The sequence below is a fragment of the Orycteropus afer genome, unplaced genomic scaffold (assembly GCF_000298275.1).
Source record: "Orycteropus afer afer isolate SDZICR_OR568_19922 unplaced genomic scaffold, OryAfe1.0 scaffold00215, whole genome shotgun sequence".
NCBI classification, from domain to species: Eukaryota; Metazoa; Chordata; class Mammalia; order Tubulidentata; family Orycteropodidae; genus Orycteropus; species Orycteropus afer.
Window position 1 is genome coordinate 848861 of NW_006921802.1, and position 18368 is coordinate 867228.

The 18368-nt window shown below is 38.3% G+C and overlaps 1 protein-coding gene across 1 annotated transcript in view; it reads right to left on the minus strand.

Moving 5' to 3' along the window:
* The window catches only part of PDLIM3 (PDZ and LIM domain 3), a 33663-nt gene extending 17247 nt beyond the window's left edge, over positions 1–16416 (minus strand). The window contains exons 1-3 of the mRNA XM_042781990.1: positions 16324–16416; positions 4081–4232; positions 3589–3673 (exon numbers count right to left, since the gene is read on the minus strand). Coding sequence (XP_042637924.1) covers positions 3589–3673; positions 4081–4232; positions 16324–16416 — 330 coding nt within the window. The remainder of the gene's footprint in view (positions 1–3588; positions 3674–4080; positions 4233–16323) is intronic.
* Between the last annotated feature and the right edge of the window lie 1952 nt (positions 16417–18368).

Consider the following 18368-nt stretch of genomic DNA (forward strand, 5'->3'; position numbering starts at 1 on the left):
TCATGCTGTGGAGCCATTTTGTCTTTTCTCCTGTGGAGCCACTGGGCAGGTTTGAACCACCAACTTTTTGTTTAGCAGTCAAGTGCTTAAATATTGTGCTCTCAGGGCTCCTTGGGATAACCACAGTCATGAATTAATATTTATAGCTTTACAAAAGAGGCCACTTCTAGAGCTCCTGCTCAGAGAATTGCCCTTACATTCCAATTCTGGAGACATGTTAGTAAGACAGATTCTTATCATGGTCCAGTCTCACCCTGTGCTTAATAAATGCTTGCAGAATTCCATTCAGTTTGTCCTGATGATGATAAGAAGTTGCATGGTCAATAATATATGCATGTATATGAGCCTTAGGGAGCTCTAGTGGCGTAGGGCCTAAGGTATTTGACTGTTAGCCAGAAGGCTGGAGGTTCAAACCCACTGGTCACTCCTCGGAAGGAAGGTTGGGCTATCTACTTCCGTAGTGGTATCACCTGGGAAACCCAAGGAGGGGTTGCTATGAGTCGTCCAACACAACAACAACAACAACAACAACAACATGAGCCTTAAGTTTTCTTTTGTTAAATATCACTTAGTCATTTTTTCTTGTCTGTTGCTGCCAAATGATGAATAGATGAGGGTGGGATAAAGCAGGTGGGTTGGGCATGACTGCAAATAGCTACATTTGAGTGACATCTTTGCCTCAAGAACTTTATTTTTTTTCTTCATTCAGTCTTTTCTTCCATCAAAGAAAATGCTAATCCAAGGCTAATCACCAACCCACCTAGTAGCAGGGTAAACTGTACTCTTAGTACCATCAGCATTCAGATCCCTTCTTACTGCAATCTATTACCTGCCCCATCCACTGTATCTTTTGCTCACTTACCCTGAAGAATTAAATTCTTACCTGAACTAAATACTCCACTCAGTTTTCAAAGCACTTTTACAATGTAACAACTAGGGTGGTGGCAGAACACTATCTGAGAATTGGTTCCCAGGATTGGTCATAGCCAATGGTAAAATATGCACAGTTTGTCTTTAAGTTCTCCACTTTCTTTCATGCATTTGTCAGCTATTTATTGAATTGTTGCTGAGTGCTGTGTCCCAGGGGATTCTGGGTGATGAGAACAAATGGCCTTGCCCTCACAAATATTTTCTGTCCTACTCACTCCCTTTAGGGCCTGTTTTCTCTTCCTTTTGCTCTTAGTGGTTTTTAGATTCAGGCTCTTTCTTCCTTCCAGTTAAAATTCTAGGACAAGAATCTAATAATCTCATTCCCTCTAAAGATTAAATTACTCAGGATGTTTCTTGTCATGAGGGATTGCCTTTTGACTGAAAAGAAAGCTTTAATCTGAAGTATCTTGTAATGATATTGTGATAGTAACAGGAAGGCATTCCTGGTCTCTAGGAAGCCCTATTACATAGACAGCTTCTGCAGCTTTCTCTGCAGAGAATGGCCAGGAAGTGTTTGATCACAGCCTGATAGGAAGGTACTGGCACTGATATAAGACTTACCACAAAGTGGAGGAGCTCTGGTGGCATAGTGCCTAAGGCATTTGACTGCTAACCAGAAGGCTGGAGGTTCAAACCCACCAGCCACTCCTCAGAAGGAAGGTTGAGCAATCTACTTCCATAGTGATACCACCTGGGAAACCCAACAAGGGGTTGCTATGGTCAGATCTGAGGATCTCTATGTCCCTGCACGGAGAAAATGGTGTGTCAACTGTTAACAGTGAGACTGATGATTCAAACTCATATACCTACTGCTGTGGAGTCTATTCTGACTCACTGCAACTCTGTAGGACAGAATAGAACTGCTCCATAGGGTTTCCAAGGCTGAAATCTTTACGGAAGCAGGCTGCCACATCTTTCTCCTGCAAAGCAGCTGGTGGGTTCAAACTGCCAACCTTTCAGTTTGCAGCTGAGTGCTTTAACCACGGCACCACCAGAGCTCCTTCAAATACACCCAGTGGTGTTGAAAAAGAAGTCCTGGCAATCTACTTCTGGAAAGTCAGCCAGTAAAACCCTACTCTGACACATGTAGGGTCGCGCTATGAGTTGGAATCACTCCATGGCAACTGGTTTTATGAGCAATGCAACGGGATAATTCTTTTTCTATCTTATTTTATTTAAATCTTAAAAAAGCGCTACGACATACATGTGTTTATTCACTTTGCATATATTTTAGAAACCCTGGTAGTGCAGTGGTTAAGTGCTCCGCTGCTAATGGAAAGGTTTGCTGTTGGAATTTACCAGCCACTTTAGAAGAGAAAGATCTGGCAGTCAGCTCCATAAAGATTGCAACCTTGGAAGTGCTTGGGAGCAGTTCTAGTCAGGGCTATAGGGTTGCTATGAGTTGAAATTGACTTGAGAGCAATTTTTTTTTTTAACCTATATTTTTCAGAGAAGAAAATGGAGGTGTATGAAAATACGTGTAAAATTTGAAGGACAAATCCAGGAGTGGTGGATCCTCTCAAAAGGTGAAAAACTGCTGACACTTAAATGATAAGTGTATTTTCGTGAGATAAAAATATATTAAAAACCTATAGTTTGGGAATATCTAATACGTTTAATAGGAATACTTGTTTAAAAAGGGATATTTAATTTATCTTTCTTTATTGATAATCCTGGGAAGTTTCTGACTAGGTAGAGATTCTAAACCTCTTTAAAATAGATTTTCAGTACATCACAATTAAAGTTCTGTTTAATTTCAGTTTATTGAAGCTTTTGAAAGCAGACATATTGTAATTAGCATCAGATTATTAGATTAATTTAGCTCATTAGATAGAGTTGCCTCAAAGGAAATCCTTTATCTATTGTAATTCAACTGCATGCACAGAATAGCACCATGATAACATAATGCAAAATTCTTTCCATAGAGTAAGCTTAACTACAGAGTGCCAGCAATGAGAATTAAAAAATGTAAAATAAAGTCTGGATAAAGATTTTGAGGGATTGCATTTCACAATAACGTTTTGATTTGATCTCCCTGTTTCAAATGGGAGATAATATTTTTGTTTTGCTTTAACAATTTACACTTCTTCAATTACCTCATAGTCATTTGGCAGAAATCCATAATAAAAAATGAAAAATCAGTTGACTCTATGTTGTATTGTTGTTGTTGTTGTCGTTATGTGCCGTTGAGTCGGCCCCGACTCATAGCGACCCCTCCTTGGGTTTCCGAGGCAGTATCACTACGGAAGTAGAATTGCCCAACCTGCCTTCCGAGGAGTGGCTGGTGGGTTTGAACCGCCAGCCTTCTGGTTAGCAGTCAAGTGCTTTAGCCACTATGCTACCAGAGCTCCTCTATGTTGTATATGTGGATATAATGAAATTCTTCCTAATGGGAACATGTTTGTCTTTTAACAAGATGTTTGCCTAGGCATGTTCTCTCACTCTATGCATTTCTTTCTCGCCAGTTCTTTTTCTCTGTCTCTTTTACATGAGAAAATGTGAGTAATATAAATTAACCCCAGACAGGAAACACAGATAATTGCTTCCTCATCAGGACTTAGCTCCAATTTTTATATTTGCCACCTTTTTCTTTTGGAAGCCATCATCATAATTTAAATGGAAATATAATGTGAATATCATTAACTCTAAAATTCATACCTGTGGTTCTGACTCTAAGTTGATTTTGAAAGGGTGTGTTTTCCCATCTTCAGACACCTGTGGTGACCATAAACGAGTTTCTGCCCTGTAAATAAAATAAAGTTCTTAAACGCCAAACTCCAGTGGTACTTCAGTTTTACTATACTCTAATATCCCCCTATGTTTATGAAACCATTAGCAGCCTTCAATTATTTAAGCAAAAGCAATTTCCTTTGCTCATTATTCTGAATTCTCCCATCCAATTAAACATTTTAGCATCTTTTAGTGGATCAGAATTGCCTGGAGGACACCATGCAGCTGCATATGGGAAACAGTACAGGAGTCAGAGATTCTACAGGCTCATCCTGCAGAACTACCACAGGCAAACTCCCTAGATCTTCCCTCCAAACCAAAAAACCCAAACTCACACAGAGAGGATGAATCCATTTATAGTGCTGGTTCAGGTTCTCCTGCGAAATAGATCAGATTTTAACACCATTTATTAAGGTGTACCTGTCAATTTTGAGACACAGCTGGTGTGCTGCTGCTTTAATCCTGTCCTGTGCATCAGCGTGAGTCATGGACTCTGTATTGAAGCCATCGATAGCTAGGATGACATCTCCAGGACAGAGGTTTGCAGCTGCTGCCTTGCTTCCTGGTGTAATCTGGAAGAAATCACAGCATCACTTAAAACCCAACATGCTTCACTATCTAGAGTTTTATGCCTGATGTTTGTATTTCAGCCTGTAACATTTTAATATTTCACTGGTCATGGAATAGTAAATCTTAAAACTTGGAATAACTCTCAACTGATCAATTGTGTTTAGCTCTATTTTCCATCATATTAAATACTTTTGTTTATTCCTAACCACATTTCTTCTATCATGGCACCTCTCTCTCTTTTTAAAACACCTTCCACAATTCCATATCTAACCATATTTTCTTTGTTTAAAGTGAAATAATTTGTTTGTTTGTTTTTTAAATGCAGAAATAGAGCTTTACTACATCGAAGGAACCAATGTATTTGAATTGAAAGTGCTTTAGCATCCTTATTATTTTTCACCTTTAAAATTCCCATGGGGGGCAACTAGGATGTAGAAAGCCAGAAAGAATATCACTTTTGCACTAACAATAAGAAGCCAGATAATCTACTAAGTTATTATACCTTTTCTTGAACTCGTCAGAGAACGTGGGTGACCAGTTAGCCTGAAATCTAAGGCAAGATAGACACCCTCGAAGACAAGACATGAGCATGAGCTCACCTATATCAGAACATGGTAGGAAGATGGGGCCCCACACCAGAATTCACCTGAATTTATTGATGACTTGCTAAAGACCAAGAGTGAATTAGCATGAGAGTACAGAACTCTCGGGAATCACAGATACAAGGGAAGTTTGCATTCACTTGTAGTCTCTTCTCCATGATCAAAGAACAGATGGAATAAAGAGAAAACAGCTAGCAAGGAGGTAGAGTTTAATAAAACCATATCAGTAACTGCATTAAGTATAAATGGTCTAAATACACCATTTAAAGTACATTTATTGTCAAACGAAGTAAAAAAGCAAAACTCAAGTATGTGCCATCTAGAAGAAACTTACTTTTTTTGAGGGGGGCATGATAGGAATATTTAAGGATATGGCCGAAAATATGGTTTTTAATGTTTAAAATAGGAATTTGAAATTATTACTACTATGTTGATTATTCAGTTAAAGGTGACGATTCTTTTGAATACTATGTTATTGTGTGCTGTTGAGTCAATGCCATTAGACTGAGTATATCTGCTCCACAGTATTTTCTAGGCTGTAATATTTATGTGAGCAGATTGCCAGGTGTTTTTTCCCATGGAGGTTACTCTCAAATTTTCTGGCTAAATCCCAACTACTTATCTAACAGGCCTTACGTGGTCTGTCCGGACCTACTCCTCTAACATAATTTTACACTGCTCCTGTTGCCCCTCATTCACTGTGCTCCAGCCATTATGATTTTCTTTTAGTTCGTGGAACAGGCCAAGTTTGTACCCTCAATGGAGGCTCTATATACACTTTTTTTTTCCTGCCTCCACCCTTTCCTGGATGATCCTTCCTGTCCAGTGGGCTCAACTGTTACATTCTCAAGAGACTTTTCCTGACCATTGGAAGTTGCTTCTCCAGTCCCTACCCCATCATTCTCCACCATTACAGCTTGCTCATTTTCTTTATGGAATTTACCACAATTTATCCTTTCATGTTTGTTTATTTACTTGTACACAGTCTGCCTCTTCAATTAAACTTGAGGGCTGATGTAATATTATACTTATTTGTAATGCTGCACAGTATGTACTCCAGTGTTTAGAATCAGCAAATAATTGATTGAAAAAGAATGAAAAGGTCATTTAAACCAGAGGTTATGAACAAAACAACTAATTCCTAAATATGAAAATATAGTAGCTAATAATGTCAATCTATTATTTTATGTTTGGAAATTCCCACTATTTAGAGCAGAATAATGCAACCCACTGCTGTCGAGTCAGATCAGACTCATAGTGACCCCTCCTTGGGTTTCTGAGGTGGTATCACTATGTAAGTAGATCGCCCAATCTTCCTTCCGAGGAGTGGCTGGTGGGTTTGAACTGCCAGCCTTCTGGTTAGCCGTCAAATGCCTTAGGCACTACGCCATCAGAGTTCATAGAAATTTACTTAAACTCCAAAGTGTTCCAGTAATAAACTAGATTAGTCCTCATATTTTACTTGAGGATCAGTCATTAATTTATTTCCCCCCTCTATTTGTTTATTCTAGATATCTATTCTATTTAACTTTGTAGCTCTAAGGGCGATTCATATTTTAACAAAATAAATAAAATTGCTAAAATAATGAATTCTCATGTGCCTTAAATCTTCAGCCTCATAACTAAAGTACTTATTGTACTCACTTTATTTACTTTTATCATCTCACTGTAATGATCACAATCATTTTTCCATAGGAACAGTTGATGGAAACTAGGTGAACAAAATTGGTGGTTATTACATTTAAACCTTTGGGAAACATCTTAGTGTTTTTCCATTTAAAATATTCACCCAGACCCAGAATTGTTAGAAGAACAAAAGTTCCCATCACAAATGTGATTTATAGGGAATAATCTTAAACTTTTAATTTTCTCTAGGTATAGTTTCTCAAAATCAGTGCTTTGAGTGAAAACATGAGAAAGCATGGCTCAATGTTAGCTTTTAGAGCACCACTTAACTTTTCTAATATACTTAAGTAGATTCTACTTATGTGACACTCAATTCTGATTTAGAAAAGCCTAACATTATTTTTTTTTTTAGCTCTGATTAGGATGAGTGGAGGGTAGGATTGTGTTTGTGTATGTCTACACAAATTTTAAGCAGAGACATCTGGTGTTCTTAACTTAGATATTGAACATTACTGAATTTTCTAACAGAATACTAAAATTAATAATACTATCTTATATTTAAGCAAAACATTACATTGGCTATATTGGCAAAACTCTTTTCTCATGCCATTGACAATCAAAAAATCTCTCTAAGACAGGCTGAACAAGAAAGACTGTTCTGTTTTTCAGAGCAGGAAAATTGTCTAAGTAACCTGTGGCTTCTTGTGCTAAGTTGGGAATAGCTGTAGTGTTATGTCAGATGACAAATAGAGAAGATGGTTGATGGTGACAGCCAGAACCCACTTCTGACCTTGAGTTCAACCTGGCAATTGCTATCCTGAGACCTTCAAGAGGGGAGTTAATGTGAAAGAAAAAAGAGAGATGAGGAAGAAGGAGAAAACCTGATCCCTTCACCTCTTCCTACTCCAGCTGGCCTAATGGTCAGAAAATACCTGCTAACTTAGCCTGGTAATTTAAAGTTAAACTCTGTTTAATCACAAAAATATATTTTTTCTTCATTAATGAATTGTTGTTGTTGTTAGTGTCATTGAGTTGGATCTGACTCATAGCAATCCTATGTGCAACAGAAAAAAACACTGCCCAGTCCTCTACCATCCTCATAATCGTTGCTGTGCTTAAGGCCGTTGTTGTAGGAACTGTGTGAATTCATCTCATTGAGAGTCTTCCTCTTTTTCGTTGTTCCTCTACTTTACCAAACATGATATCCTTCCCCAGGGACTGGTCCTTCCTGATAACATGTCCAAAGTAGGTGAAATGATGTCTCGCCATCCTCACTTCTAAGGAGCGTTCTGGATGCACTTCCTCCAACACATATTTGTTCATTCTTCTGGCAGTTTATGGTATATTCCATATTCTTTGCCAACACCATAATTCAAAGACATTGATTCTTCTTTGGTCTTCCTTATTTATTGTCCAGCTTTTGCATTCATATGAAGTGATATAGAACAGCATAGATTTGGTTAGGCACACTTTAGTCTTCACTTTTTTTTTTTTTTTAATTGTGATTTGGGTGAAAGTTTACAGAGAAAAACTGGTTTTCCATTCAGCAATCCACACACATTCTGTTTTGTGGTATTTACTGCAATCCCCAAGCTGTAGCATTCTTTTCACCTCCTCCCTACACCCACCTTTTCCTTTGTTCTTTCTTCATATCCTTTCCTAGCTCTATCTCTGGGTAAATGCTGTACTTGATCGCATATGATTGTTTTAATAAGTGCATTGTCTTTGTGGACTATATTTTGCCAATTGACCTCATAGTGTCTTCACAGACTATGGTCCAGAGGCCCCATGCCCAGCAACCCATTCCCTCAAGGTGTTTGGTTATGATTAAGAAGTTTTCATAACATTGGGTCCTGTATGCTCTACTATATTCATGGATATATTTGGGGCACATATAAATGCATGCGTAGAAACATCCTTTGTCAAAACTATGTATACTTGTGGGTGTAGTCCCATTCACCTTCTCAGCCCTGTTCAGCTTGAGGGTCTATCTATGAATAAATTATTGTCATTACTATTATTGCAGGATTGTGTGTTGTTGTTGTTATGTGCTGTCAAGTCAGACCCGACTCATAGTGACCCCTCTTTGGGTTTCCAAGGCAGTATCACTATGGAAGTAGATTGCCCCGTCTTCCTTCTGAAGAGTGGCTGGTAGGTTTGAACCGCCAGCCTCCTGGTTAGCAGTTAGGTTCTTTAGGCACTATGCTACCAGAGCTTGCGTATGTAATACTATTCACTTTTGCTGCCTTTAACTCTTGTGCTCCTCTTTATCTCTTCCACTGCCTCGATCATTTTGTGCTGACCTCTGCCTTGTGCTTTTAAACACTTTAAAGAGGATTTTTGCAGCAGATTTAACCAATGCAATACATCATTTGTTTTTTTTTTTTGACTATTGCATCCATTGGCATTGATTGTGGATCCAAGTAAAATGAAATATTTGTCAACTTAATTATTTCATATTATTGGTGGCAGTTTATTATTACTATGTTTTTCTGAAAAAGGCAAGGAGAGAGCTAAAGTGAGGCATAGATTTTTCTTTGAATTATTTATTATTCAAGTTCATAAGGGTATTGAATACCAAGAGTACTACAGAGATAATTGGAAATAATACTGCAATCAATCACTTGGCACTGTATTTTCAAGCTTGCCTGATCATAAGGATCACCTGGGGCTCTTATTAAAAGTAAAAGCTCTCAGATTCCACACCCTATGCATAAATCAGAATCTCTAGAAGAGCTAGAGAATTTGTATTTTAACAAGTACCTCAGATGATTCCTATTATTCACATCAACCTATTATTTGGACCCAATCAAAACAAACAAACAATTAATTTAAAACACAGATAAAACATCTTGAACGTTCTCCTTACTGTGGGAGACATAAGGGAAGTCCAAATATGAGCCTGATATGATTTTTATGTTAAGACTAGAAATGCTTGAAATAGTTATGGAGCAAGACAAGTGAATACTGAAGGGCTGCTCACATGGCAGGTATAGCAATGGTGAGAGACTCCATCTGCTGTTGTTCTGTGTTGATTATAAAATAAACCATGAATACCTATTCTGATATCTAATCTCTCCAGCACCTGGCTACAATATACATTAGAGAACCATACCCCATACCAATTAAGTCGGAACCTCTGCAAGTAGTGAATTTTCCAAAGTTATCTGAGTGATTCTAATGTGTAGCCAGGGTTGAAAACTATTACTGTATAATTATTGTGTCATTATTATGAACTATTATCTCACTTAATCAAGATAATCTTCCAAAATAATTATTTCTGGTTTAAGATGAGAAAATTGATGATCAGAAAGTATAAGAAACTTACCAAGGGTCAAACATCCAGCAAAAAATGAGATTCTCGCCTGGGTCTGTGTAACTTTATAGCTCAGGCTATAATGTCTCTCCTGCAGGCAATTTCTGCCACTGACCCCTCCTATCTCTTTGGTCATACCTTTCTTATGGAACCCAGGATAGGTTGTTTTTAACAGCTTGAATTGTAATTTATGCCCCTTCTCTTCTATTGACATATGGGATTCTCAGGTCATAGGGATATGTCTAGGTTGTAACTGTACCACCACAGTGCGTTTCACATACATTCTGCACTTAATCCGCATTTGCAGGATATCTGAATGTTATGAATATATGAACCAGTGTGTCCATGTAGATGCAAACTTAAGTAAGTTTTCATTCACATTGACCTTTTCACTACATTTGTTTTAGCTTGGAATGATTGCATTTAGCTATAAACATTTCTTCCTAAATTTCAAAGAATAATATAGTTTATATTAAAGAATTATACTTTTCTATGTAAAAGACTGCAAAAATTAAGAATTAACAGTATCCTTGTTAATTGTTCATTGCCATAAGGTTGACCTACATGTAGTCAGCTTGTTTTTAATTTTTTTAAAAAGAGATTTCTGCCAAATGATTATGAAGTAATCTAAGAAATTTGAGATGTTAAAAAAAAAAAATGCAGTCTACCATTTGAAACAGGTGTCTCCAATCAAATAGTTATTGTAACCTTCAATTGCTCAAGGTCTTTATCCAGATTTTATTTTGTATCCTTTAATTCTCAGTTCTGGCATTCTGTGGAGTTCCTGAGTGGTACAGATGGTTAAGCACTGGACTGAAAACAGAAACAAAACAAAACAAAAAAACCTGTTGCCCTTGACTTGCTTCCAACTCATAGAGACCTGGTAGGACAGAGCAGAACTGCCTTATGGGGTTTCCAAGGCTGTAATCTTTATGGAAGCAGACTGCCACAACCTTTCCCCTGCAGAGCAGCTGGTGAGTTTGAACTGCCTACATTTTGGTTAGCAGAGAGCACTTAACCATTGTGCCACCAGAAAAGTTGGCACTTCAAATGCATCCATAGGTGCTTTGGAGGTAAGGCCTGTTGATCTGTTTCTGAAAGGTCACAGCCTTGAAAACTGTATGAAATGCAGTTCTATTCTGCACACTTGGGGTCACCATGAGAACTCAAGAAGACACTTGGTACCCAAGTCCAATTAGCATTTTCACTTACAATGATCTTGATCCTGAATGGGCTTTGGACAGAAAAGAGGGAAGGATGAGGAGAGGGAAGAGGGATCAAGTGAAAAAGAACACATTGGTATCAGATGTATGTAATCATTTTATACCATGTAGACAAAAGGAGTTGAACTGTACTCCAAATTGGACCATTTGCAAAAACAATCTGTAACTTGGATGTAAGAGTAGATTCACCTTCTGGGTGGTCCAAGAATTTAAGAAAGAGACTCTGAACCTACTTGCAAATAAAGGAAAGGAGTTCACTTAAAGATATGAACCTCAAGCTTTATTTTGTTGAAATGCTTAGGCTAGAATCAAATCATGTTTGAAACAACAGCCTTGTCACATCCCCCATCCCCCACTTGCAGCCCAGTTGATCATCCCAAACTAAACTTTTTTATTGTCCAAAGAATAGCACAGCTATTGCCTAGAAAATGCTTTCCTACAAATTGTGTGCATCACAACCAGTTGGGAAATTTGTTTTTAGAAATCTGATGTTTGATTTATTTTACTTTACTCTGATGTTTTTAATGATACAATGATTCATCCAGATGATTAATTGGATTGTAAACAGTTCCACAGGGTCCTGATTTTGTGAATTGTAATTTCAGTTGTTCTAGATGGTGTAGAAGACCACAATCACAGTTACAGTCTGCATTTGTAGAGAGTGAGGCAGGGAGATGAGGGTGTAGCTTGCAGGAGGACAAAAATTCATTTGGTTGACTTGATGAATACATCTCATTTATGGGATTTTTTGGGGGCATTAAGTCTAGACATTGGTATTTCAAGTCTTTGTAATACCTAAAAATAGATGAATTAACTAATGTTGTTGTTGTTGTTATGTGTTGTTATGTGCTGTTGAGTCAGATCTGACTCATAGTGACCGCTCCTTGGATTGCCAAGGCAGTATCACTATGGAAGTAGATTGCCCAACCTTCCTTCTGAGGAGTTGCTGGTAAGTTTTGAACCGCCAGCCTTCTGGTTAGCAGTCAAGTGTCTTAGGCACTACGCTACCAAAGCTCCTGAAGTAACTAATGCTAAAGCAATTTTCATTTATTCTCTATTATGAAGTATTTTTAGAACACAATTTGTATATATTTATGAGAATAAAGTCATGTGAAAAGTGTAGATACTGACTGGGTCAAAATTAGGAAGTTCCTGTCCTAAGAGAGCACACAACCTGGTGGGATCATGTGTACTTAAACATCCATGGTTGCAGACATAAGTACCAAAAAGAGTTTATAAGCCAAAAGTTATGTTAATCAAATGGATGAAATGATTTCTATTGGAAGATCAGTTGGAGGGTGGTATTTGAGTGGGTTTCCACAGGCATAGAAGACAGTAGGGTGAGGAGGAAAAGAGAATTCTGAAGAAAATGATAGCAGAAGCACAGATATGTTGTGGAAATCAAGTAGTCTAGAGTAGCAGCACCAAGGTCTGTATTTGAGTTGAGAGGAGGCACGGGAGAGAGAGAGGGAAAGGGCAGTGAGGCAGTGATGTTGGAAACATGAGTTGAAATAGATGGTGAACATTATGGACACTGTGCTAAAGATTACAGATTTTATTTTCTATAAACTGGTGATACCATTGGACGATTTTTAAAAATAAGGGAGAGAGGAGCAACTTTGCATTTTCCAAAGATGTCTAGTAACAGTAGGCAGAATGAATTGGAGAGGGGAGACAAAAGCCAAGGTGAAACCTTGAATAAGGACAATGGTATAAAAATGGAAAGGAGGAGAGAGTCAAAAGTATTAAAGACAGAATCAATAGGATTAATTGATAGACTGGATGGCACAAAACATGCTTGAAAATATCAGCACAAGTGGGATCTTTCACATGGGGGATTTAAGAATGAAAATTTGGGGGGAAGGTAGATCTGTGGTTTGAACAGAACAAGGGGTTACTGCATGGTTTAAAATCAGGAAGGGAGTGTGTCGGGGCTGTATCCTTTCACCACACTTATTCAATCTGTATGCTGAGCAAAAAATCCAGGAAGCTGGACTTTATGAAGAAAAATGTGGCATCAGGATTGGAGAAAGAATCATTAACAACATAAGATATGCAGATGACACAACTTTGCTTGCTAAAAGTGAGGATGACTTAGCACTTACTGATGAAGATTAAAGACTATAGCCTGCAGTATGGATTACACCTCAATATAAAGAAAACAAAAATCCTCACAACTAGACCAATAAGCAGCATCATGATAAATAGAGAAAAGATTGAAGGTATCAAAGACTTCATATTGCTTGGTTCTGCAATCAGTGCCAATGGAAGCAGCTGTCAAGACATCAGAAGATGTATTGCATTGGGCAAATCTGCTGCAAAAGACCTCTTTCAAGTGCTGAAGAGCAAAGACGTCTCCTTGAAGACCAAGAGGCGTGTAACCTAAGCCATGGTATTTTCAATCACCTCATATGCATGTGATTGCTGGGCAATGAATAAGAAAGACTGAAGAAGAGTTGATGCTTTTGAGTTATGGTGCTGGTGAAGAATGCTGAAAGTACTGTGAACTGCTAAAAGAACTAACAGATTTCTCCTGGAAGAAGTGCAGCTGGAGTGCCCCTTGGAAGCAAGACTGGCCAGACTTCATCTCACCTTCTTTGGTCATGTTGCAAGAAGGGACCATTCCCTGGAGAAGGATGTCGTGCTTGGTAAAGTGGAGGGTCAACAAAAAAGGGGAAGGCCCTCAACAAGAAGGATTGACATAGTGGCTGCAGTGATGGGCTCAGATACAGTAGGGATTGTGAGGCTGGCACAGGATGGGGCAATGTTTCGTTCTGTTGTACATAGGGTTGCTATGAGTCAGAGCTGACTCGACCGCACATAAAACAGCAGATCTGCCATCAAATCTTGTCCCACTACTTGCTAGCTCTCTAGTTAGGTGCAGGCTAATGAGTCACCTGAAGCTTCATTCTCCTCATCTGCTAAAAGGAATAATAATAGTTCTATTCTTATAAGATTATTGTGAGATTTAAATGAGTTAGTGGACACGAGGTGTTCTTGAGTGGTGCAAAGGGGTAACGAACTCACCTTCTAGACTGGAAGTTTGAATCCACCCAGAGGCAGTTTGGAAGAAAGGTTGGGTGAGCTACTCCCAAAAAATCAGACAATGAAAACCCTGTGGAGGTTTTCTGACAAATGTGGTTTTTCTGACAAACATGGAGTTGCCATGAGTTGGAATCAATTAGATAGCAACTGTTTTGTTTGTTTGTTTAGTCCATATAAAGAGCTTAGATTAGGGCATTAGAAATGAGTACAAAGACACACATACAATATTATTTACTACCTTTTAAAATTAACATAAAAATTATAAAAGTCATGGGATAATTTCACTCATTAAAAACAACTGAAGATTTTATTTTGTAATACCTTTTCATCTTTTTCCAAATGATTTTCAGTATTCTTATAATTTTAATGGAAATATTTTCAATTAGCTATTCACTAAGGCATACAAGTTCAAGGGACTATGCATTTGTTTACTCAACAAGAACCTACTATGTACATTAGTTGATTTGGGGACACTTGGGATACAAAAAAAAAAAAAGAATTTTACTTGCTCTTCTTGAGTTAACAAATTAATTCAAGTGAAAAGGCATAATCAAGTGAAATAATCATATATAATCTTTCAATGTTAGTGAACCAAGTGCCATAATGTGTGATACAAACTAGTTAGGAATCAAAATAACTCTAGAAATGTAAGAGTGGTGCTTTAATATAAAAATTGTTCATAATGTTGACAACTCAAAATTTCAAACATATAATTAATCATGTTGACATGTTACATGATAATAGCAAGATATCTCTTTTGTAAATCCTTAAAAGATTATGTGACAACGTAATTAATTTTTCAGGATTTAATGTAAATATGATTTATCCTTTGTTAAGATTTAAGCATTTATTTAATATAAACAAATGAAAACTATACACTAGAAACTTAAAATATTTCTTTGTAGAGATAATGGAAAACTATTTTCTTTGGTAAATCCATAAAAGGCATTGCTCAGCCAGATGACTGAAGCATTTTCTGCTTAATTTACTTAACATTTTTAGGGGTAGGTTAAGTTTTCATCTCTCATACAAAAATATGTGCCAGAAGTGTTTATATATTTTGAAAAATGTAAAACAAAGCTTAAAATGTTCCATCAAATGTGTCTGTATAATACATTCTTTGAGATAGTGTATTTTAAAAAGGTTTTTGTTTCCTGAATCTCATATATAAATAGAACAGAATTAAAAAGGCTATTATCTTGTTCAGAATCTCTGAATGAATCATTTTGTAAAGTATATATTTATAAAATATAGTATAAGCAATAAAGAAAGAAAATAAAGATATGCTACAGGTATATATTATGAAAATAAAGTATAGTACTTTGAAAGTTTATGCTATTACATAAGGTTTTAAATTCTTTATATGTGATAACTTAAATAATAGTAAGCTTCTATAAAGGCAAATGCTAGTGTTAGAAAAAAATCAACTGGAGCAAATAATGCTTTAGAATTATTCCTAGAAATTTACAGGACCTTGAGGTTTCACTTTTACTTTTTTTACCTTTCTTGACAAAACAGTACTTTAGAGAGCACTAAGAAAGGAAAAATGACTATGATATTAGATTATTACTTTCAGAGTTATTAGGCTGAGTGGTTACTTTCCATCAGGTAAACTAAATTATCTGACAAGTTTTCTTTGTAGTTTGAGTTATAGGTGATGATTCCTAAGCCAAGTTCCAAGCTTAGGAAAATATTTATTGAAAATGCCTGGAAACCCGGGAATACACATTAGTAATATTTTCCCTGTCTGGGCTGATATGACTGGCTCCAACTTGACCAACCCAGGTTGTGCCCTACTAACAGTACCTCGCTGAAGTTTACAAGAAAAACTCTTAGAGGCGTGTCCGGCTCCAAGAAATAATCACTGGAGTTGGTCCTTCTCTTTTTCAGGATCCCATCTCGTTTGTTACTGTAGAAAGACGTGGTGCGGAGGGTGGGAAAGCACCGCAGCCCTCGCAGCCTGGCCTTTTCTGAGCCCAGGGAAATCACACGCTCAGTTTACCTCTCCTCAGAAAGTTGCTGGGCTCGAAAGGATGCAAAGACCTTTTGAGCCGACGTTATTAACTCTCTCAGTTGCTCTGCACCCTCCAGTCCTCAGACTACCAGGTTGCTGCAGACCCTCCAGCTGTGAGGCCGCAGTCCAGGACCCCCGCACACACCACCTTGTCTCTCCCTCGGGGTTCACCTGTCACTCTCCCCCTCCAGCGGGACCCATTCACTGGGCCACTCGGGACTTCAGAGTTCTCGACCGGCAGTAAAAGCAAGAAGGGAAAATACCTACCCTCGTGATGATCAAAGGCTGGTTGAAGTCTATACCCCCTGAGAGTCTGAATCCCCAGGGCGCAGGGCCCGGGAGGACCACGTTCTGGGGCATGATGCCTGGGAGGAGTGAACTTTGGCTCCCAGGGAGTGGGGCGCAGAGAGGAGCGGCCTGTGCACAACGAGTGTCCCCGAACGGAACAGCCCACTCTGCTCCCCAGGCAGTGTCCTCGCTCCGACTGTGGCCCGAGTGCTTTATCCCCGCTCCAGAGTGACGTCATTGAGCTACCGTCCTCCCCTCCCCCTCCCACCAAGGAGAGCTCCAACTTTGGAAGTAAGAGTCTGGCCAGACCCGGGGGAGTTCAGGGCCGCGCAATGACTGGGTGCAGCCTCCCAGACTCTTCTGGCGGGCTTTGGAGGAGGCGTCGGATTACAACTTCCACCACTCAAAGTAACACCTGTCCTCTTGTTTATCTTCTACTTGAAGCTCAGCAGTGCACTTGATGCGAAGTAAAAAACAGTTAAAACACAGCCTCTTCGGCTCGCAATTAAAAAAATACCAGCATCACCAATAAAATGAGTTATTTTAGCAGTTTTGAGTGTGCTAATATTTTCTTATTAACTGTGTGACCTTGGTTAAGTTAATAACTTCCTTAGCCTTTGTTTCTTCATCTGTAAAGTAGGAATAATAATTTTACCTACCTCATAGGGTTACTGTGAGAATTAAATGAGTTACTTCTTTCTGCACAATGCCTGGTACAGCATCAGTGCTCAGTAAAAGTTAGATGTTTCTATAATTAAGAATATATATACCAAAAAACCAAACTCACTGCCATCTAATCGATTCCAACTTGTAGTGGAAACCATTGGGTTTCCGAGGCTGTAAATCTTCATGGAAGTAGATTGCCCCATCTTCCTTCTGCAGAGTGGCTGGTTTGAACTGCTGATCTTCTGGTTAGCAATCAAATGCCTTATCCATTATGCCACCAGAACTCCTTTTAAGAAAATATATGTATATGTGTGTGTGTGTGTGTGTGCATGTATGTATGTATGTATATATAATGTTGTTTTTGGGTGTTGTGCACTCATAGTGACCACATGTGGCAGTAGAACTTCATAGGATTTTCTTGAGGGAAGCAGATTGGCAAGTGTTTCTTCTGCAGAGTTTCTGGGTGGGTTCCATTCACCAACTTTTCAGTAAGCAGCCTAATGCTTAACCCTTGCCTATCAGTAAAGTAAAAATGTAATGCAAGCATATACCTAATTCAATGAGGCATCTAGAAATACATGCACATAGAAGATTAATCAATATACTCTAACTATATTTTAACTTTGATTGGACTAATAATTATCATCTGGTTCAAACTCATTCTCTAAATTTATGGATTTAAATTAGGTCTTGTTAGGTCTTGACATATGGGAGGTAAGTGTAACCTAGGAGTTGAGACTATCCCTTGGTGAGGCTGCAGCCAGAGTAAAGGTGCCAAGTAGAGTGTGAGTAATGTGGACAAAGAGGATCCTCAAACCCAATAGTCTGCACAGAAAGATAAAAGGGAAGGAGTTTGCATTGACCATCTTGTATGCCTAGGGGCTATGGTCTTTCTTTATATGTGTGACCTTAGTTTATCCTCATAAATTGATCAAATTGCTATTATTAACCCACTTACTTTGGGTGAGGATGTATTTTCAGAGAAGCTAAGGAACTGCTATAAGTGATACAACTGAGGTTGCAAACCCAGGTTTGCTTGGCATATGTATACAGATCTGGGGAATCTGAGTAAGTTCTGTTGTAGTCTCAGTGTGGAATCAAGTATTTCTGTTGTTATATTCCAGTATGTTCTGCTTCTCAAGGAGAGGGAGAAGTTTGAGGGAAGAGGAGTGCTGTGGATTGAATTGTGTCTCCCAAAAATATGTGTTGTAAACTCTAACCTCTGTATTGTGGTTAAGGAGCTCTGGTGGCTCAGTGCCAGAAGGTTCGTGGTTCAAACCCACCAGAGGTTCTCCAGAAGGAAGATAGGGCAATCTATTTCCATAAAGATTTACTGCCTTGGAAACCCAGTGGGGTCG